This window comes from Doryrhamphus excisus, linkage group LG14, assembly GCF_037039965.1.
Source record: "Doryrhamphus excisus strain RoL-2023G ecotype Guam linkage group LG14, RoL_Dexc_Guam_v1.1, whole genome shotgun sequence".
Classification (NCBI taxonomy): Eukaryota; Metazoa; Chordata; class Actinopteri; order Syngnathiformes; family Syngnathidae; genus Doryrhamphus; species Doryrhamphus excisus.
The window spans coordinates 9,696,667-9,716,310 of NC_136370.1; the positions used below are offsets into that span (position 1 = coordinate 9,696,667).

The 19,644-nt window shown below is 39.2% G+C and overlaps 1 protein-coding gene across 2 annotated transcripts in view; it reads right to left on the reverse strand.

The window, feature by feature from the left end:
• Positions 1-306: 306 nt before the first annotated feature.
• The window catches only part of mboat2a (membrane bound O-acyltransferase domain containing 2a), a 38,114-nt gene continuing 18,776 nt past the window's right edge, over positions 307-19,644 (reverse strand). The window contains exons 3-13 of one of the 2 annotated variants that reach the window (XM_058090399.2): positions 18,267-18,344; positions 12,647-12,742; positions 11,531-11,586; positions 9,632-9,686; positions 8,743-8,929; positions 7,467-7,659; positions 6,755-6,858; positions 6,568-6,632; positions 6,329-6,461; positions 3,203-3,354; positions 307-2,232 (exon numbers count right to left, since the gene is read on the reverse strand). In XM_058090399.2, coding sequence (XP_057946382.2) covers positions 2,076-2,232; positions 3,203-3,354; positions 6,329-6,461; positions 6,568-6,632; positions 6,755-6,858; positions 7,467-7,659; positions 8,743-8,929; positions 9,632-9,686; positions 11,531-11,586; positions 12,647-12,742; positions 18,267-18,344 — 1,276 coding nt within the window. In that variant the 3' untranslated portion in view covers positions 307-2,075. The remainder of the gene's footprint in view (positions 2,233-3,202; positions 3,355-6,328; positions 6,462-6,567; positions 6,633-6,754; positions 6,859-7,466; positions 7,660-8,742; positions 8,930-9,631; positions 9,687-11,530; positions 11,587-12,646; positions 12,743-18,266; positions 18,345-19,644) is intronic. The other variant, XM_058090400.2, reaches the window with a different exon arrangement.

Consider the following 19,644-nt stretch of genomic DNA (forward strand, 5'->3'; position numbering starts at 1 on the left):
ATTAGTATCTTTAAAAGATAATTAGGGTGACGATATTGCTCTATAACACATCCCTGCTCCCTCCACATTACTTTTCTATTAGGTGTCTTCACAGGGTGAGTAGTTTTACTTTACATTTTTTAATCGTATACGGATTTCGTATTTGTATACTTGTATGACTGCGTTAAAATGTTACTTTAAATTACTGCTTGGATATTTATTATGCACAACTTGGAAGTCAACAAAGACCATAGACACATACGTAGCACACAGATTGTGTGTTCCTCTTTGGAATTTCAAAGCAACTTATATCAACAATCACAATTAACTCTGCAAGTGGATTTTCAAACATCAGTGTTGGTGTTTAAAAATAACCTCTTTATTTTTTGCCACATAAATCAGAATTTTAATGAACTGTCATACAAATCTTTCAATAAATTTCCTTCTGACACAAAAATAACCATTATGTTACACAAGCACACAGTCGCCCACTCATCCACACACACTCACAGGCAGGCGCACATGCACACTCACAAAAAACAAAAAATGCGCCATTCAATGATTTGGCACTTTGGACATATGAAGCAGTTTGCATTGATCTGCTGGTTTTGGTGGCCATGCAGTGCAATCATGTTCTTAAATGTTCCAGAAAGAATGACATCCCTTTCTTTATCTTAAAGGTGCTCACCTTTACAGAGCTACAAATATAGTTGACCACATTGACATGACGTACGAATCACATACACACACACACAGTTATGGCAGGAATATGCAAATGTTAGACCATCTCAAAAGGAAAACAAAAAAAAAACCTCCATAACTTGTCAAATTGGGTGCTTTGTTATTTTACAAATGCACCAAACACATGAACCTTGAACGTCCCATTCACTTAAAGGATATGTCAAAATATTGTAGCAACAGTGTGTCGCCTGCTAAACCCAACATGTGGGGTGCAGGATAGCGTCACTGGGGGTGTGTGTGTTAGAATAAACAGGTCGATGTTTCCCAAAGGCTTAAAGTGAACAAAAACAAAGAAGCCAGTGTCTTATACACCATACAGTAAATGCACTATAACGTAAAAAATAAGTTACCACAACAGCCCGCCTCCTCTTACATGTTATTTTTTTTTGTACAATATTATCAAGTCAAACAAAATTTGCACAATAATAAAATGAAGGCAGATTGCACTCACTTGTGGCCTCTATGTGCACCAATTGGGAACATTTTATTTCCCGTTCAGTGGGGTAATTACGCCTACTATGGTTATTAAATAAGGACTATTTAAGTTCAGGTGACATAATGTGATTAGATCACTGTACAAGACGTGAAATGCCTTATAGTTATTGTTTCGGGGCGAGGCTGAAAAGTAGGAGAATCAAAATTAAAATAAAAATAACATCCTTGGAGCCACCCAAAATGACAAAAAAAAAAAAAACCTTGAGAAGACTACTCAAAACCGCAACAGAATGAATCATTGAATCATCTCCCTTTGAAACACACAGATATCTGACGCTGATAAGTTGGTCAAAAGCAGCAGAAAAAAAGAAAACAATTGGGCGAGACGTTTTCCACCACTGGAGACAAGACGAGATCCGGTTTCCTCTTTGGGACTTTTCTATCAATTCAACCAATCAATTCATCTCTGAGAATAGTGTTGTCACAAACATCTAAATACAAAACACTTATTATGATTATTATTGTTGTTGTTATTATTATTATTATTATGTGATGTGAACTCCCATCAATATTTTGAGGATCCTAAGGCCTGTTTGAAAGTTGGCAGCTGATGATAAAGGTTTCCAGACAATGACAAAAACCCTCCACATACACTTTGTACAAGCGGTAGCTGTTGTTGTTGCACCTGCCACGTACATAGAGGGTTTAAGGCAGCTTGGAATTCAGTTTATCTCCGTTTTTCCGCTAGTAAAATGTAATGTAACCACTATCGCTCTGGTGCTCCTTTGCTACTGGAAGTATTGTCGGTTTCTGTCCGAGCACGGCCAATATTTGGTTCCTGGTCCGACAAACAGACTCTCCACGCTCTCCAGCTCTCAGTGGTCTCCAGTTCGTCTCACTAGTGCTGCTTCTCCTGAGCCTCATGTGGTTTTGTCTTTCTGGCTGCAGTGGTTGGAGGCGCTGCCGTCCACCTGCTGCGGGCTCTCCTGCTGACCTTCCATCCTGCGGCGTCGTGACTTCACCGGCAGGGCTAGTACCACCAGCAGACACAGAAGGTGTAAGCAGAAGTACCAGGATCTGCAAAAAGGAAGTACAACAGCAGGAAGTCAGGACCTGTTTTTAGAAAGATATTTTAAAGACAAAGGGGACCTATTAGGCTAATTTCCGTCCCTTTGCATTGAGTTGTGGACTCCTATAAAACAGCTACACACAATAACCCGTACATAAACCTTTCTAGATCTTCCAGAATCTGCACCTATACTAACTGTATTTCTCGCTGCATTCAATGTTGTTTTTCAAGATACTGTACTCTTCAGTGCACTGGAAGATAAGAACCAGATAAGAAAATGCCATTAAATCATTAAAAAAATACAATTGGTCAATAAATAAATATATGGATCATGAAATAAATTATTAATAAAAGGGTCCCTTATGATCATTGAAATTATACTATGTGCCATTTTAATCAACTCATTCGCTACAGAAGAACCCGAGTACTCATCCCAAAGAGGTATTTATAAGTTTTTTGTATGACAGGCACTAAGAGGTGATGATGCAACTCCACAATAGAAGTGAGCATGAAGGTGTTTTAAGAAGAAAAAAAGGTATGAATATGAGTGTGAATGGTCGTTTGTCTATGTGCCCTGTGAAGATAAGCGGTATAGAAAATGGATGGCTGGATGTTCTTGATGGTACATGTGTAAACTAATCAAACCTCTGCGCGTTAGTGAGTGATGTTTTTTCTTAACGCCTTCCTTTTGAGTGACATAATACTGGGCGTGCATATTATGGCAGTGGCTCAGCCATTTTAGGGCTTTTTACTTTCTCCTCATCAATCCTGCTTGCCCATTAAACTGTCTTGTTAACAGAAGCGGCCTGACGAGGGGGAAACAGCGTTCATATCGCTGCCATGTGTGCAGTAACTTCATCCTCATGGATGATATTATACAGTAATTCCCTCGTAGAAGCGGACGCACAACTTGCTCTACTAATTACTGTAATAAAAACAGTAATCAGCACTGGCTATGCATTTATTTAATACAAGTACCTGTAGAATTTGAGCGAGGGTCCCACAGCGAGTAGGACAAATGGCACCACAGTGTAACTGATGGCAACTTGAGTCCATGCCCACGTGATGACATCATAGATACGCTTATATGAGTCAGAGACCAGGAAGTGAGGTCTGATGTTGTGTCTTACCTGGAAGCAAAAACAAGCAGAATGTCATTGAAACATACTTTACTTTGATTTTGAACATGCATACGAGTTACATTGGAATATACAGTGAAGAAAATAAGTATTTGAACACCCTGCTATTTTGCTATTTCTCCCACTTAGAAATCATGGAGGGGTCTGAAATTTTCATCGTAGGTGCATGTCCACTGTGAGAGAGATAAACTAAAAAGAAAAATCCAGAAATCACAATGCATGATTTTTTAACAATTTATTTGTGTGATACAGCTGCAAATAAGTATTTGAACACCTGTGTATCATCTAGAATTCTGACCCTGAAAGACCTGTTAGTCTGCCCATTAGAAGTCCACCTGCACTCCATGTATCATCCTGAATCAGATGCACCTGTTTGAGGTCGTTAGCTGCATAAAGACACCTGTCCACCCCATACAATCAGTAAGACTTTAACTTGTAACATGGCGAAGACCAAAGAGCTGTCCAAAGACACCAGAGACAAAATTGTACACCTCCACAAGGCTGGAAAGGGCTACGGAGCAATTACCAAGCAGCTTGGTGAAAAAAGGTCCACTGTTGGAGCTATCATTAGAAAATGGAAGAAGCTAAACATGACGGTCAATCTCAATCGGAGTGGAGCCCCATGCAAGATATCACCTCGTGGGGTCTCAATGATTCTAAGAAAGGTGAGGAATCAGCCCAGAACTACACGACAGGACTTGGTCAATGACCTGAAAAGAGCTGGGACCACCGTTTCCAAGGTTACTGTAGGTAATACACTAAGACGTCATGATGTGAAATCATGCATGGCACGAAAGGTTCCCCTGCTTAAACCAGCACATGTCAAGGCCCGTCTTAAGTTTGCATATGACCATTTGGATGATACAGAGGAGTCATGGGAGAAAGTTTTATGGTCAGATGAGACCAAAATAGAACTTTTTGGTCATAATTCCAATAAGCGTGTTTGGAGGAAGAAGAATGAAGAGTACAATCCGAAGAACACCATCCCTACTGTGAAGCATGGGGGTGGTAGCATCATGCTTTGGGGGTGTTTTTCTGCACATGGGACAGGACGAGTGCACTGCATTAAAGAGAGGATGACTGGGGCCGTGTATTGTGAGATTTTGGGGAACAACCTCCTTCCCTCTGTCAGAGCATTGAAGATGGGTCGTGGCTGGGTCTTCCAACACGACAACGACTCGAAGCACACAGCCAGGAAAACCAAGGAGTGGCTCCGTAAGAAGCATATCAAGGTTCTAGCATGGCCCAGCCAGTCTCCAGACCTGAACCCAATCGAAAATCTTTGGAGGGAGCTCAAACTCTGTGTTTCTCAGCGACAGCCCAGAAACCTGACTGATCTAGAGAAGATCTGTGTGGAGGAGTGGGCCAAGATCCCTCCTGCAGTGTGTGCAAACCTGGTGAAAAACTACAGGAAACGTTTGACCTCTGTAATAGCAAACAAAGGCTACTGTACCAAATATTAACATTCATTTTCTCAGGTGTTCAAATACTTATTAGCAGCTGTATCACACAAATAAATTGTTAAAAAATCATGCATTGTGATTTCTGGATTTTTCTTTTTAGTTTATCTCTCTCACAGTGGACATGCACCTACGATGAAAATTTCAGACCCCTCCATGATTTCTAAGTGGGAGAAATAGCAAAATAGCAGGGTGTTCAAATACTTATTTTCTTCACTGTAGCATGTTACAATTCACAGTTGGACAAGACTCCAATTAGTCATGACAAGGAGTTTAATTAATATTTCCCCCTTTCAGTATCACATCAATTGTTAATAAATTTGTTTGTGCATAATTAATAATATTAGTATACTTTTACAACCAAATTCACACGTTATGGTGTGTAGTATTCTACACTGGTTTCAACAATGATGAGACAAAAGCCACCGCAGAAAGTACTGGTAGTAAAACAAAGAAACAACAAGGAACTCTCCCAATGCTAACAGGAGTTAGTCTATATTTATGTCTGATTTTGTATTATTATGTGTACTTTCTTTTTTAACAGAGGTGTATGTACTGTGGTATGATGTACTGTACGGGTGTTATACCAAGTCTAGATGGCTCTAGAGGTTTAAAACTGTATTTAGAAGGTGGTAAATCAGTTTTATATACCTGTAGTCTAACCATGAAAATATCCTATTTATAAATAAATAACCCTCATTTGTAGAATTTTGCTTATCACAGTCAGGTCGGGAACCAATTAACCACGATAAACAAGTGGTGATTGTATCATTCATTCATTCATTCATTTTCTACCGCTTTTTCAATGACAACTAAATTCAACTGCAAAACTTACAAAAAGGAAAGGACACACACTTTTGCATTTGTGTAATAAGAATTTGCGGTGTGTTGTTTGTTTGCTAAGTAGCTGTGGGGCGGCACTTGGGAAAATGGAAAAAGCAAATAAATGGAACACTTCCTGGAACAACCAGAGCACCGCATTATTTATAACACTTCCCACTTCATTAGGTAAACATCTGGCCTGTATGTGACAGTAATGTGCATAGTGCAACGCGGCTCCATATTTCAATAGTTAAATAAAAAATAAAGTTGCTGTCTGCGTTGTCACACAATATTAAATATTTCTTCTTTGTGTTGTTTTTAATGTATGCAGATAGCAAACAAACATACTATGATCTTCCCTTCACACATAAATGATACATAATAAAATATATTTTATTCATTATTGTATCATAGCCACGGTCACTTATGGAAGGGTAGGTCTCTGCTGCAGTAGCACTTTCTCACTCCTCCCTCTACCCAAAGCTTTACAGATGCCGTGTCTTGTTTCATGGTAATGTAACCTAATGGCACTATATTTGAGGTGCAGCATATAGTCATTCTATTGAAGTGGCGGCCACTGTTTGAAGGAATACTGCTTTGGGACAGGTAATAACATGTCTGACACTGCTCTTGTATTAAATGTTATTGGGTCGAGCAGGTAATTCAAGGGGCCGGGAACTTACTGATCGTGCTGCCATGGTCATGCCAATGCCAGTGAGGAAGGTCAGGTAGTAGCCAGGGTATACGCCATGCCACATGGCTGACAGTAGGAAGGTGGCGGCGGTGGGGTTGATGGGACAACGCTCATAACACACCCTGGAGAAAGCAAGGAGGAAAAAGCACATGCAGGTTTGGTCTAATTATGAATTTATGCATTTGTGTCTTCAAGCATAGAACAATATTCCATTCAGTTTGCATTTACCTTTTGAGCCAAAGAGATGTCTGGATGTTCCAGTTGTCAAGGAACAACTTGAAACTGGTGGCAAACTAAACCCCCCCCCCCACCAAAATACATCTGGTTAGACAACCATTTCAAAGCAATATCAACAGAGAACAATGTGTCTTTAATAGCAATAATAATAATAATGGTGACTATTAATCAATTTCACCTCAATGTCCAGAATTCTGAGGTTGGAAATCAGGTCCCACCGTGGGGAGCCGTCTTTGTTGTATCCATTGAAGCCAAATCCTGCTGCATTGTTGATAGCATCAGCTGCACAGGGAGGAACATACAAATGAATACAAGAGCAGCAGCTACAGCACCTGCGTGGAAAACTTGAATACCTCGGTTCCCAAAGCGGGGTACAAACATGCATGTTAGGTTAATTGGTGACTCTTAATTGTCCATACGTATGAATGTGAGTGTGAATGTTTGTCTGTGTGCTCTACGATTGGCCTCTCGCCCGAAGTCAGCTGGGATAGGCTCCAACACACCCCGCGTATATGTAGGACAAATACTTATCCTTTTTATCAGCACTCACGTAAAACTTTTGTCTAAATTTGACCATGCAAAATTTTTGAACCAGAAGGATTGACTTACTATGCCATGAATTAGCCAATGTTGTTGAAGGAGTAGGTTGTACATGGCTTCAAGTAAAATTCTGAAGGGGTACGTAACTGGGAAAAGTTTGGGAACCACTGTTTTATTGGATTTAAAAGGCTTGTGGTGAATCAGAAGATGCAGTTTGCAATTTCATCACCAGGGAGAGCTCTAACGCCATCATTTTGTAGACTGCATTGCCTCATGCAGTGAGCACTTTATGGAATTCACATGGAAGTCACTATGCTTCTGCATTCGTGTCCATCAGAAATCAAACTCACCTAATGTCCAGACGAAGTAGTATTTGGGTCTGAGAGCCAGCATGGCCAGGTAAAGGTAGGCAACTTGTATGTAAAAGGGCGTGTTGGTAATGAAGTTGTCGTCTATGGACCGCTCCACTGGGATAAGCTTGCACAGTGACAAATAGATGGCCAGCGAGATGGCACATGTACACAACTTGGAAATGACGTCATCCTAAATGGCAAAGACAGAGGGGGGAAAAAAATGATTTCCATAAAAAAGTACAAAACAACACATTTCCATTGTCCTGAGAGATAAACACAAACAACACTTGGGATGTAGTTTGAATAATGAATGCAGTATGTATGAACCAAATACATAATGACTGTTCTAATTATGGAAATAATAATGTGAATGAGAATTAAATAATCTTTGGTAAACATGCACAACATATACCAGGGCTACTCAAGCAACATTTTCAGAAATGAAAGGACCAGGGCCTGGACTTCTACATCCAGGGCGGATTTTGCAGCCCATAAATATAGATTCTTCATTTAACAGTGCAGGACTGTTTGTCAAAGATTGTCTATATAACAGGAACTTTACTGACTAGTAAGAAAAAGAGTTACATCAACAAAAATGCAATAGATGCGTGAACTGAAGGTACATTTGTTTGGCAACAAAAATAGCTCGGAAGAGTTTAATAGCTGATATCTTAACTACTTCTTGACTTTTTCAGAAGATGGTATATCTAACAACAGATATCCATTCACTGGTGGCAGCTAGTCGTGTAGATAAAAGGGAACTGTTTAACGGCTTTGCATTCTGAAGTATACTATAAAACTGTTATCTACACTTCCGTTTTGTGAACTACTATTTCATGATTAACTGGGAAATGTTCCCATTGCTGTTCCTCATTTTCATTTCTTGTGTAGCTGTAATATTGGATAGCAAATGCTAACTCTGCGTAGTACAAGAACTGTGTGTGTAACAAATGCAGAGTGGCTATTTTGACATATTAACATACTCATGTTATGTATATAACTATTGAGCAGCTATGTGTAATTATGTTTATTGCCATATTGAATTCAATTGTGAATTATCTAATGATATCAACTACTTTGAGCACTTTGAAACTTTGAAACTGATTATGAAATAGTGATGTGTAATGTGTGTGTGTGTGTATATATATATATACAATTATATAAAACTTAACAATTCAATGCAGTCTGTATGCCAAACCCTGACAACACGGTCAGTACTAAATAGTATGTAGTTTTTCCACCATTTCTCCACTTGACAAGTTAGCGCTCACACCTTTGGCGAGGGTTCACTCTGTTTGTGTTTCCCGTTCTCTTTGCCGTTGGCGTTCTCCTGGTGCCGCGGCTGGTAGCATGTGCCTTCGATGAAAGCCATGTAGTCGTTGTAGGAGCAGGTGGGCCCCGCCAGAATTCCCATGAAGTTGCAGTTGTAGCTGAGGTACTCCAGAAGGCTCGGCATGCGCCTGCAGGGTAAGATGCGAGGATGACATTACTATATTGATGTTCTTATTACGATATTGACTTATTAGTAAGAGTGTGCTTCATTGCATGGTATTTTCTATGAGGCTGGAATGGATATGCTTCCAAAGCTGTAGGCACAATTTGGGGTGCTTAGATGAGTTTTGTGTGGAGGAACTTCCTCAACCCTATCAAACACATGTGGGATGAACTCTAAGACACCAGGTCCTCACTCAGGTCCAACATCAATGTGCTTCTGGATGAATTGACAAAGAGAGCGGAATGTGTCAATTTTTTTCCATATAGAGCGAGTACCTGACCTTTAGGTTTTAAATCTATCCCGGCATCCTGTTCTTACATGTCAAGATGTCACTCCCACTCTCCGTTGTGACTCTAATCTGTGCTCTGTTAAGATGTCACATATTAATTCCCTGACCTACTTCTTACATTCTTGCTGAACCTCTGCAGCCTCTCTCTTATTAGTTTGGGGAGGGAGAACCCTGCCAGTTGCACGTTGTACAAGAGTAAACGTGTGGTTTTGTGAATACCAAACACCCTCTGAATGCACAGCTGAACCCCAAAACTAAGGCCTGGAAGCCTGCTGGAAGACTTTCACTCAGCTTTGGTTGTATTAACATCATTATGCACAAAATTGATTTAAAAAATAAATCAATAAATAAAAGCCAGTCACAAATAAAGTCACATACCTGATAGCAAGGTATTTCTGACCTGGAGTCAACTGTGCATCTCGCTTGGTCATACCTAGAAATAAAAAAATACATAAATACATTCATGATAAACTCACACACACATAGTATTTGTTTCTTTGTATTTATTTATGAGGACAAACCAGTGGTCGCTCTGCATTAGGGGCAAGGTGGTGCAGTAACCTACAAGATGCAGCAGTCACTACAGTTGTTTTGCTTCCCCTGTGTTGTGCTTACTATTGTCATTTGTAATGTACAATTAATTATATATAGTGTTTGTGTGCGTGTATATATATATATATATATATATATATATATATATATATATATATATATAATGCAGACAATGCTGAAGGTAATTATTTAGGTATATTTATATTTAAAATGTATATTTAGGTATATAATTTATTTGGTGTTTAAAAGTAAAATAACAGTTATATAGTAATAAAAATAAATCTGTTAATTTGTCACTTTGTTTTTTGGATTAAAAGTAAGTTAAACATTTTTTAAAAAGAACTAATAATCCACTTTGCATTTGATGATTGCTTTTAAAAATAAATAATGTAATAGTAAGTAAATTATTATTACTAGTTGTCATTTAGTTTGTCAGTTTAAAATAAAGGTGAAAAATGGAAAAGATAATAACAATAACAATGACAATAACAATAACTGACAAAAACAAAAACAATGACAAAAACAAAAACAAAAACTAGATGAATGCAATGTCAAGACATAGACAAGAATGGCAAAAAATTACATTTTGAAAAAGAAAAACTCAAGAAAAAGAGAGGAAAAACAGTTTGAGAAAACGAAAATAGCAAAAACCAGAAAAAAAGAAAAAAGTAAGGAAAAGAAAGAGGTGAAAAAAGTAACAAGTTAGCAACACTGCCACCAAATGATGGAGGTTTCGCCTTTTAACATTAAAAAAAGACAAGGGAAAAACTAGTGGTTCATTTCAAAGATCCAACCTGTAATTCAGGGTGCATGCAGCAGGGGGCATTAATGCTTGTTTAAAGCTAATATGCGCATGAAGAAGATGAAAAATGAAGAAGTAGAAAGATACCAAAAAAACTGGCGTCATAAGAATAAAAAAACTAATTTTGTGTGAATGCCCTTGAGGGTTCAATTTATTTGCATATATTTGCTTCATTAACCCTAAGAGGAATTTACTTGTTCTGTCTGACTCCAGCCTCCAGCCTGCACAAATCCTACCTAACAATGTGGTTGGACAAAAGAATACGCTCGGTGGACGGATCTTTGTCAGGTAAGGTCATAGAAACAATGGTGCGAGCTTTTTTCAGTCATGTAAGTAATCCTAAACCAATTGTGGTTGCACTTCCCTGACAACACCACGTTAAATATTTTCAACTGTGAGTCACGTGTAAATATTTGTCACTGAGGGTTAATGTAATCAAGAAAAAGTCTGTTCTAGTAGTTTTAAATTGTTTCCAATGTTATTGAGCTGAGCAGACATGAACGCTGAAAGAGTGCGTTGATGATAGTGTTAAATGCAGAATGTGCTCCAAATCCAAGTGAGTCATCATCCTCAGCGAAACCAATGGCTTTAAAAATCCAACTGTGTCTGTCATATGCTAGTCGGCTGGTGGCCCTATGACTTCATGTTCAATGTGGCGCGACCTTGTTTGCCTCCGAATGGAACGGATGCTTCAACGCCATGTGTTCTCCTGTGTTTTAAGTCAGCCATTTAAATGTTTAACAGTGAGCCAGTGAGAGAGAGAACAGTAGGCCATCACTTTGTTACATAACAGTGTTTATACTCTTTGTGCATGGTTCACTAGTCCTGGGTTTTGGTATGTGACCGTGTGATCCGCTTGTTAAACTCTGCAGAAATTGACCAAAGTTTTCTACTTGATAAAACACATGCCGAGTCTGTCTTACCGTCGTGTATCTCAAATGCGAGGCTGGTAATCTTCTGTGTTATCACCATCATGGGCCTGATGGAGAGAAGAAGACAAAAGCTGCTTAGTGGCTGGATTTAATTGAAGATGTCATAATTTGAAGAATCCTCTTGTAATGACAGCCCTCATTTGTTGGAGCCATATAGATTTATGATCGCATCCTGAAAACAATGAATGCATTATCCAATCCAATAACAGTGACAATATAAGATTTATAATGGCATGTTCTCCTGATAGGGCAATGAGGAGGATGGCCAAAAAGAGGAAGCAAAGTGTAGCACAAGTGTGGCTCTAAAGTCAAGCTAAACTTCAGAGTTCAAACTGCAATGCATAATCATGTGAGCAGAAAAGAATGAACTCTGAGCTGAATATAAGACGACCCCGCTTTTTCATCCAATATTCATATTGGCAAAAAAACATTTTGAGAGCAAGAAAAAAAAATACAAAATTAGTTTTTAAAATGCATTATATTAGCACATAATAACCTTTGAGACACTTCTCTGCCATGGATGCATCGCTGGTGTGTGTGTGACAGGAAGAAAAGCTTTGACTCCCTTGGGGACAAGACGTTTAATAGCTTGTCAGTTTACATGTAGGTGTTTTTACATTTTACTAATAGCAGTATGTGACTGTTGATGTGAAAGGTTTAGGTTTGATTACGGCAACTGGAACGGATGATTTTTGATTTCCATTGTTTCCTGTGTTTGTAATTTGGGAGATGGGTTCCACTGTTCTAATCTTATACATAAAAGAAGACTGAATGCAGTTAGGTTAAGAAAAAGAAAAAGAGGGACCAGACGACAAGAGGAGATGAAAGAGTGAAATTTTTGCTCTCCAACAGGCGGTATTGGTTTGGATTAGGTTGCCTAGCAACTACCCACCCACACCCTGCAAAGAGTGCAGGCAGTCTGCTTGAATTGTCACAAAAATATGTGGAGGAGAGGCAACCGAAAGCGCGTCGCTATGGACGAGCGTCTGCAGAGGGCGTCGGGCAATGTGACGTGTGTGTGTTGAGCCGGCACACAGTTGAATAAATACTCTGCATACCCTTTATAAATCACTTGTTGTTGCGCAACGTCGTCACAAGCACACTTACCCAGTAAAATCTGCAGAGTACATGCCGTAATCGAACACGTAGACGCGTGTGACCTGACATACTATCAAGTAGCCAAGCGTCACAATGAAGCAGTATCTGTACAGAGAGAAAAGGAATAGAGTACTTTTAGTATTAGTTACATTTAAATTGGCATTATATATTATTATGTACATAGTGGCCATTTTGAAACCCAACCAATACTAAACTAGCAGTGAAATTGTCACACCATAAAATGAATGGAGGGCGGGTCAATAGACAGAACTACAATCACTGAGTGAACACAAAAATGACAGCACATGTAATAGGTACGTAAACACACACATTGCACCGACTACTATTATAGGGAATAATTCACAACAACCAGGTTAACTCTAAACATGCAACTGTAGCAACTTACAAAACAAGTGCCGCAAGGTATGCTGGGAAGACGAAAGCAATCCCAGTGATGCCGGCTCCCAGCATGTCTTGCGGCACCGCAAAGCCACCACAAAGTACAGATGTCCCTCAATATTCATAATATTCAATATTAATAAACTGAATATAGTTGTAGTTAGAGCATAGAAAACCTATTTATGACATTGTAAAGAAGTTTTTTTAACATCATTTGTATTTGTGTGTATGCTCAGAGACTTAGAAATGAACTAGGGGAAACACATGAAATAACACCTCATATTATTCTTTGTTTACGCCACATTATGCAGGCTACAGAATCACTGCAGGCAAATATGAGACGTCCACCGCTAGCATAACAAACTACCCAGCTAACTAGTTAGCCTCTCCAATTTAATTATCCTAAACTTACAACATTGTTTCACACAAAATGGGGAAGAAGGATACAGGAAGAAGAACTGTGTGAAACTTACCACTTCCACACAGAATGAGAGGAGAAGTTAGTTATGTCGGATAAGGCATGGCTGACTACATGCAATGTGATGGTAAAGTAATATAATGTCTTTTTTTATGTCAATTTTGTTGAGTAATGACGTCCTGCAGTTCCTGATGTGACACTTTTTTCCAAAAGTCTTCTTATCATATGTCATCACCATATGTCATGATTCATATTTCTTAGCTGCTCAAGTTGTCGATAACTCTACTTCATTGATCACCATTATCTTAAAATTTGCTTTGTAATTCTTCCTCTGTTGTTCAGCCTTTGAAAGATGTTTTCCCAGTGGGTGTCTGTCACTCAACAGGTCACTGGTGTGTGAGTGACAGGAAGAAAAGCTCTGGTTGCTTGTTCTGTGCCAACAATTGAAATGTATAAATCTTTAGACCCTGACTACATTACATTTCTTACATTCAAGTCAAAACAGCATTGCAGTACAAAAAGACAATGGCCTCCACAACATGACATCACTATGGAAATGGTCAAGAACTAGACATAGAGGCAGAAAAACATCCAATAATAAGTCACTGTTAGCCAAACGGTGACAGAGGACAAACAAAACCTTTGAGGGGAAGCGCAAAGGCGGAACAACTGGGAAGAGTCCGTGGGTCAACTCTGCAGAGTCCAAGTCCTAGCGACCTAGCATCCCTAGCTGCAAACAATACAAGGATTGTATTGGTCTCAGAAGGAGCACAACACATCGGCCAGAGGCAAAGCACAAAGGGAGAAAAGACACAACACGTCCTTTTGATTCAGGAAGCGTCATCCAATGACGATTGATATTACTTATCCTTCTTCTATGGCTACAAGCTGTGTGTGTGCAGTTCTGTTTGCAGAAGGCCCAACAGGGATCCTGCCATTATCTCCATCTGATGTGTATTTGTGTAATTCACACCCCTGTGGGAAGGGGAAGGGGATGTTTCAAGGCATCAGAAGAACCTGTGACTAAAGCAAACCCACTTCTCACTGCGTGACAGCAATGGACAGATGTAAACACACACTCAAAAGTGAGACAAATTAAGTACTAAATGTGTATTTGAGCACTGGTAGGCCTCACATACAGGTTGTGTACATACATGCTAGTAAATGCCTGGAAGCTTGTGCCCGCTCAAAGGCATGCAGGGCTCCAGAGGAAATATCCATCTGCTCTGCTTGCAGCTGTGATGCAGTAATTCACACAGTCTGCTTCACAGCTTCCACAGGAAAATCATATGATTTCAGGTTTAACAGCTTGCTACACAAAAAGGAGACTTTTTCGACTTGATATCTGCACTGGCACATCATTGGCCTCACCGAGGAGGTCGAGAGATTTCCTTAGCAGTGAAATGTGGTAGAATAATCTAGCGTGTCTGAGCAGCTGAAGTGGGGGTGTCTGGAGGAAGAAGACCTCAGCTGTTGATGTCACCATTACTTCCCTTCAAGAAAAAACATGGCCAAGGGTCACTGTTTTTCATCAATTTAATTTTTAGAATTGTATTTATTTCTATGATACTATATGTGTTTATTTGTAAATATTTGTTACATGTATTATATTTTTTATATTTATATATTTAAACTAATCTAAATTTATTCAAATTTGAGAAAAATAATGACACTGTTACCACTGTGGCCCAGAAAAGTGGGACAAATGTAAGTACCATTACAAGGAACACCAGGAAATAATGTACTCATGGTCATATAACTTTACTACAGTAGTACTGGATACTACAGTATGCCCAGAAATTGTTAAATTAAATGAGTTTATAGTACTTTACTATATTTTCAAATAGTGTTCCAAGAGCATTTCTTTAAATCATGATGATATTTGGGGGGATTAGTTTGTAAAAACACAAATATATACAGTATTTAGATTACAATATATATGGCTTTAAAATATAGGGAACACTTAAACAACACAATGTAACTCCAAGTCCATCACACTTCTGTGAAATCACTCATTTCACAGGCCACACACTCTTTAGTTTTGAGTGTTGTCAGCTCATTCAACTATGGAAACAACAAAGTATTTATTTCCGTCATTCAGATCTAGGATGTGTTATTTTAGTATTTCCTTTATTTTTTTGAGCAGTGTAATATATTTAACATGTAAATTATTGACTTATTATAAGACAAGATTCTTATGCATTTATTCATTTGTCCACCGAATTGTAATCTGGTTATTTTATTGTGAATATTATCTACATATTCATATCAATCATATTGTTTTAGTACAATCTTCAGCAGCAAATATTGTCAATAACATGTAATGTAAAATAAATATATTTATTTAATTTATTTATACATTTATTATTCAATTATCTTTTAGTCTCGTTAGTTTTTTTTATTACACCAAACTTACACATAAATGTTGTCAAAATTGTTCTTCATCACCAAGATGTGTTTGCATTATCTGCACGTCTTATCCTTGGCTCTCATGAGCCAGCAGGCAGCGCTGTGTGCCACATTTGGCGACTACGGGCATCTAGAACATTCTGCTGGACATGTTCAACAGGTGAACTGTCACTAAGCGAAAGAGGAGTGGCAGGGGGAGACTGTGGCAATGCTGTGAAACACGACTCCTCGCACTCGAAAACAAAGCATTTCTCAGTCTTGATCAGCCTTTCTTCGCCGGGTTCATTCAATTGAAAGCCATTCTCACAGCACCAAAAGAAGAAGCTTTTAGCAGCTGTAAAAAGCTGTCACACACTGCACTCCCATGTGGACTTTCCCTAATGGCCGAGGGACTGAGGTTCTGTGCAAAAAAGAGTAAGACTATGTAAAAGTTGTGCAAATGTCGCAAGTGGGAAATGATAACAAAGGTAGAAGTATGCAGAGATTCTAGTCTTTAGGGTGTGGAAGACAATCTGACAGGTGGAGATGAAGAGAATCTGATTGAGATGCCACCATGTCTCAGTTCATCATCGCCAGTTCTAGCTTTTTTTCCAAGAACAAAGTGGCATAACATGCTCGCAACTAGATCCTACATCCCACTCACTGCTGTTGTGTCCTTGGGCAAGACATTTCACCCACCACCAACAGACCTGACCTACCAACAGAATCCAAGGGGCATGACAGAAAACACTAAGAACCACTGGGTTAAATGCAGGGATACATTTCGCTGTCTAGTCTTGCTCAATCTTATCTAAAAGCATATTTTTCAAACTGTACTCGGGGTACATTGAGAATGTGAGCTATGTGAGGTATTTGATGATCACAGTAAAAGTACACATCGCCGGAGAAGCGTTATCAATCTCACTATCTTGAGCGGCACACTCGCAATGACCGCCATATTCTCAGTCAATGGCACCGTTTTTATGCATTTGCATTAAAAAAATGTAATCAACGACGCTTCAGTCTATTGCAATAATACCTCCTCTCTAAGGCGAAGGGTTGAACGCCCTGAGCAAACACTGGCATGTCAGTACATCCTGCCTCTGCGATTCTGTCCCCGAGCTGCACTTTGACCTTGTATTGTGGGGAAGGTGGGTTGACTTAGCTGGAATGGTACAATCAAACATGCCAACTAGCATATACAATAGCCAGAACAATTGAAATTACATTTGTTTGCTCCAGTTTATGGTTTTAGCATCTATCCATCCATTTTCTATACCGCTTAGGTATAGGGTCGTGGGTATACTGGAGCCTATCCCAGCTGTCTTCGGGTGAGAGGCAGGTTACACCCTGGACTGGTCGCCAGCCAATCACAGGGCACATATAGACAAACAACCATTCATCACAAAGGAAAAACCTTCTTCCTCATAGATATACGTATATGAATATTTTTGTAGTTACAGCATAGAAAAAAACTCGTCTTTCTAAAAAAAAAAATCTTTACTATTATTAGAGCCCTGTAGAAATGAAATAGCAACCCTACAGTCACCTTTACACTCCTACTATTCTGTGTTTGCAATACATTGCCCAACGCTTATGCTCAAGCTATGGGATCACTGCAGGGACACAAGAGACGACCTCCGCTCCGAAGGACAGAGTAAGCAGCCAAAACTTAATTATTAATTAATTAATGGATTTTTTTTATCGTGATAGCATGAGAGACCAATGTTCAAACCACAAAGTAACAAGGGAAAACTGTATACCTAAAAAGTGGATAAAATGCACAATAGCTCCCTGGAGCCACACACTCTGTCAGAGACATTCGTGGACAAACACAGCATTAAAGCAGACACACAAAACAGTGTGTTCCCTGTCGAGAGCTTATTAAAAGCACTTTTAAACAGACTTCATTTTTTGGAAAACACACTTCCAATAGTTTATTTTTTTAAATTGTTGAAAAGTAGTATAATATGGTACTTCTTACCTATTCTATGATATACAGTATCTTATTAGAATATGAAAGCCTGCATGTAAAGTGTATCTTAATTTATTCAGCTTGATGCTGTTCTTTTAGGTCAGAGTCAGACTGGGGCCTCTTTTTGCGTGAACAGCTGCTTTGGTGAAAAAAATGTTTTGTTAGTATCTATTTTCAGTGTTCAGCCCACGGGGGGAAACATCTTCTGTTTACACCTGTACTTGTAACCTTGAATTGTGGTGAAAATAACATCAAAGTGTGTGTGCGTGTGTGTGTGTGTATCCCAATGAGCCATGATCGCAGATGTAAGCCTAAGGGCAGCATCATTGTCATCGTGACCCTCGCTTGTGCGCTTTAAAGAAAGCCAGACAAACAAATTGCAGACGGTCGATCTCACTCGTCTCACTGAGCTGTCGTTGTTGTTGTGTTGTTAGCATACACTCTCTTACTTGTGCATGTGCTCCAGGCCGGCGAAGACGATCACGCTGTACGACAAACCACTTTGCACCAGGAAATGGAGGGAATACCTGCAGGGGGGGGGGGGACAGTCAGCTTGTAAATAACACACTTTTTGGCATGGAAAGTAATGTTTGTGTCGAGAGATAATGCTGATAAAAAGGTTTAGACTGACATTTTTTAAAAGGGAATCACCAGTGTTCAGGCTAGTTTGCCTTAGATCAGGGGTTTGTGGCTACAGAACACTTCAGGACAGACACAGCAGCATGAGAAAAATGAAGAAAAGCATCTTTTTCAAACTTGCTCAGCTAACTTTTGTTACATATATTGATGGCAAACTTTGGATTTTTTTTTTGTTCCTACAATGAGTAAGTAAGCTTCAAAATCGCATCTGTTTATACAATCGATATCTGCATTTTTGCTTAAAAATAATATTTATATGTAAGTTGCATTTGTTTATCTCAAGAATAAACAAGAAATATCTTAAGACATATTATGAAAAACAAGCTAAAGTATCACTTAGAACAACAAATTTCCCGTTATTTAATATCTGAACTACGCTCTTTGGATCATCTCTGATAGTCAGCAGCAGGGTCATTCCTGACCACATTCCAACAGTAGTCAGCAAGCATAGATGGATTCAACTTTCCCTGATATCTTTCCTCCATAGCTGCAGTGTCCTGGTGGAATCGTTCCCCGTGCTCATCACTTACTTCTCCACAGTTCAATGGAAAGAAATCTAGATGGGAATGCAAAAAGTGTATCTTCAGTGACATATTGCAGCCAAGGGCTTTGTAGGACTTCAGGAGGTTTGCCACCAGCTGCTTATAATGATCTGCCTTGTAGTTTGCAACAAACTCTGATGCAAAAGTCAATTTCTGCTGCCGTTCATGCATGCATTTTGTCCACTTCCAAGAGAGATTTCACCAACTAACAACTAAAGAACTGGTTGCTTGTAGACACACTGTACATTCTGATGCACTACAGTTTTTGCCGTATTTTGCATAGATTTCCTATTTTGACCCAATGCTGTATCTTGGAAACCATAGCCAATCTGCACTTAACTTTTTCTTAATGAGTGACCTAAACCAATAAAAATGTCACTACTTTTGTTCCAGAATAATTTTGCTTGTAGACCAGTGTAGTCATATACAGTAGAATTGTTTGACTAAAAGAGGCTCTCAGTTTAAGTGCTTTCCTCACTAGGGTCACAGGTGTATGCTGGAGCCTATTCCAGCTGACTTTGGGCAAGAGGCAGGGTACACCCTGGACTGGTCACCAGCCAATCACAGGGCACATATAGACAAGCAACCATTCACGGTGACATTCATACCTATGGACAATTTGGAGTCACCAATTAACCTTAACATG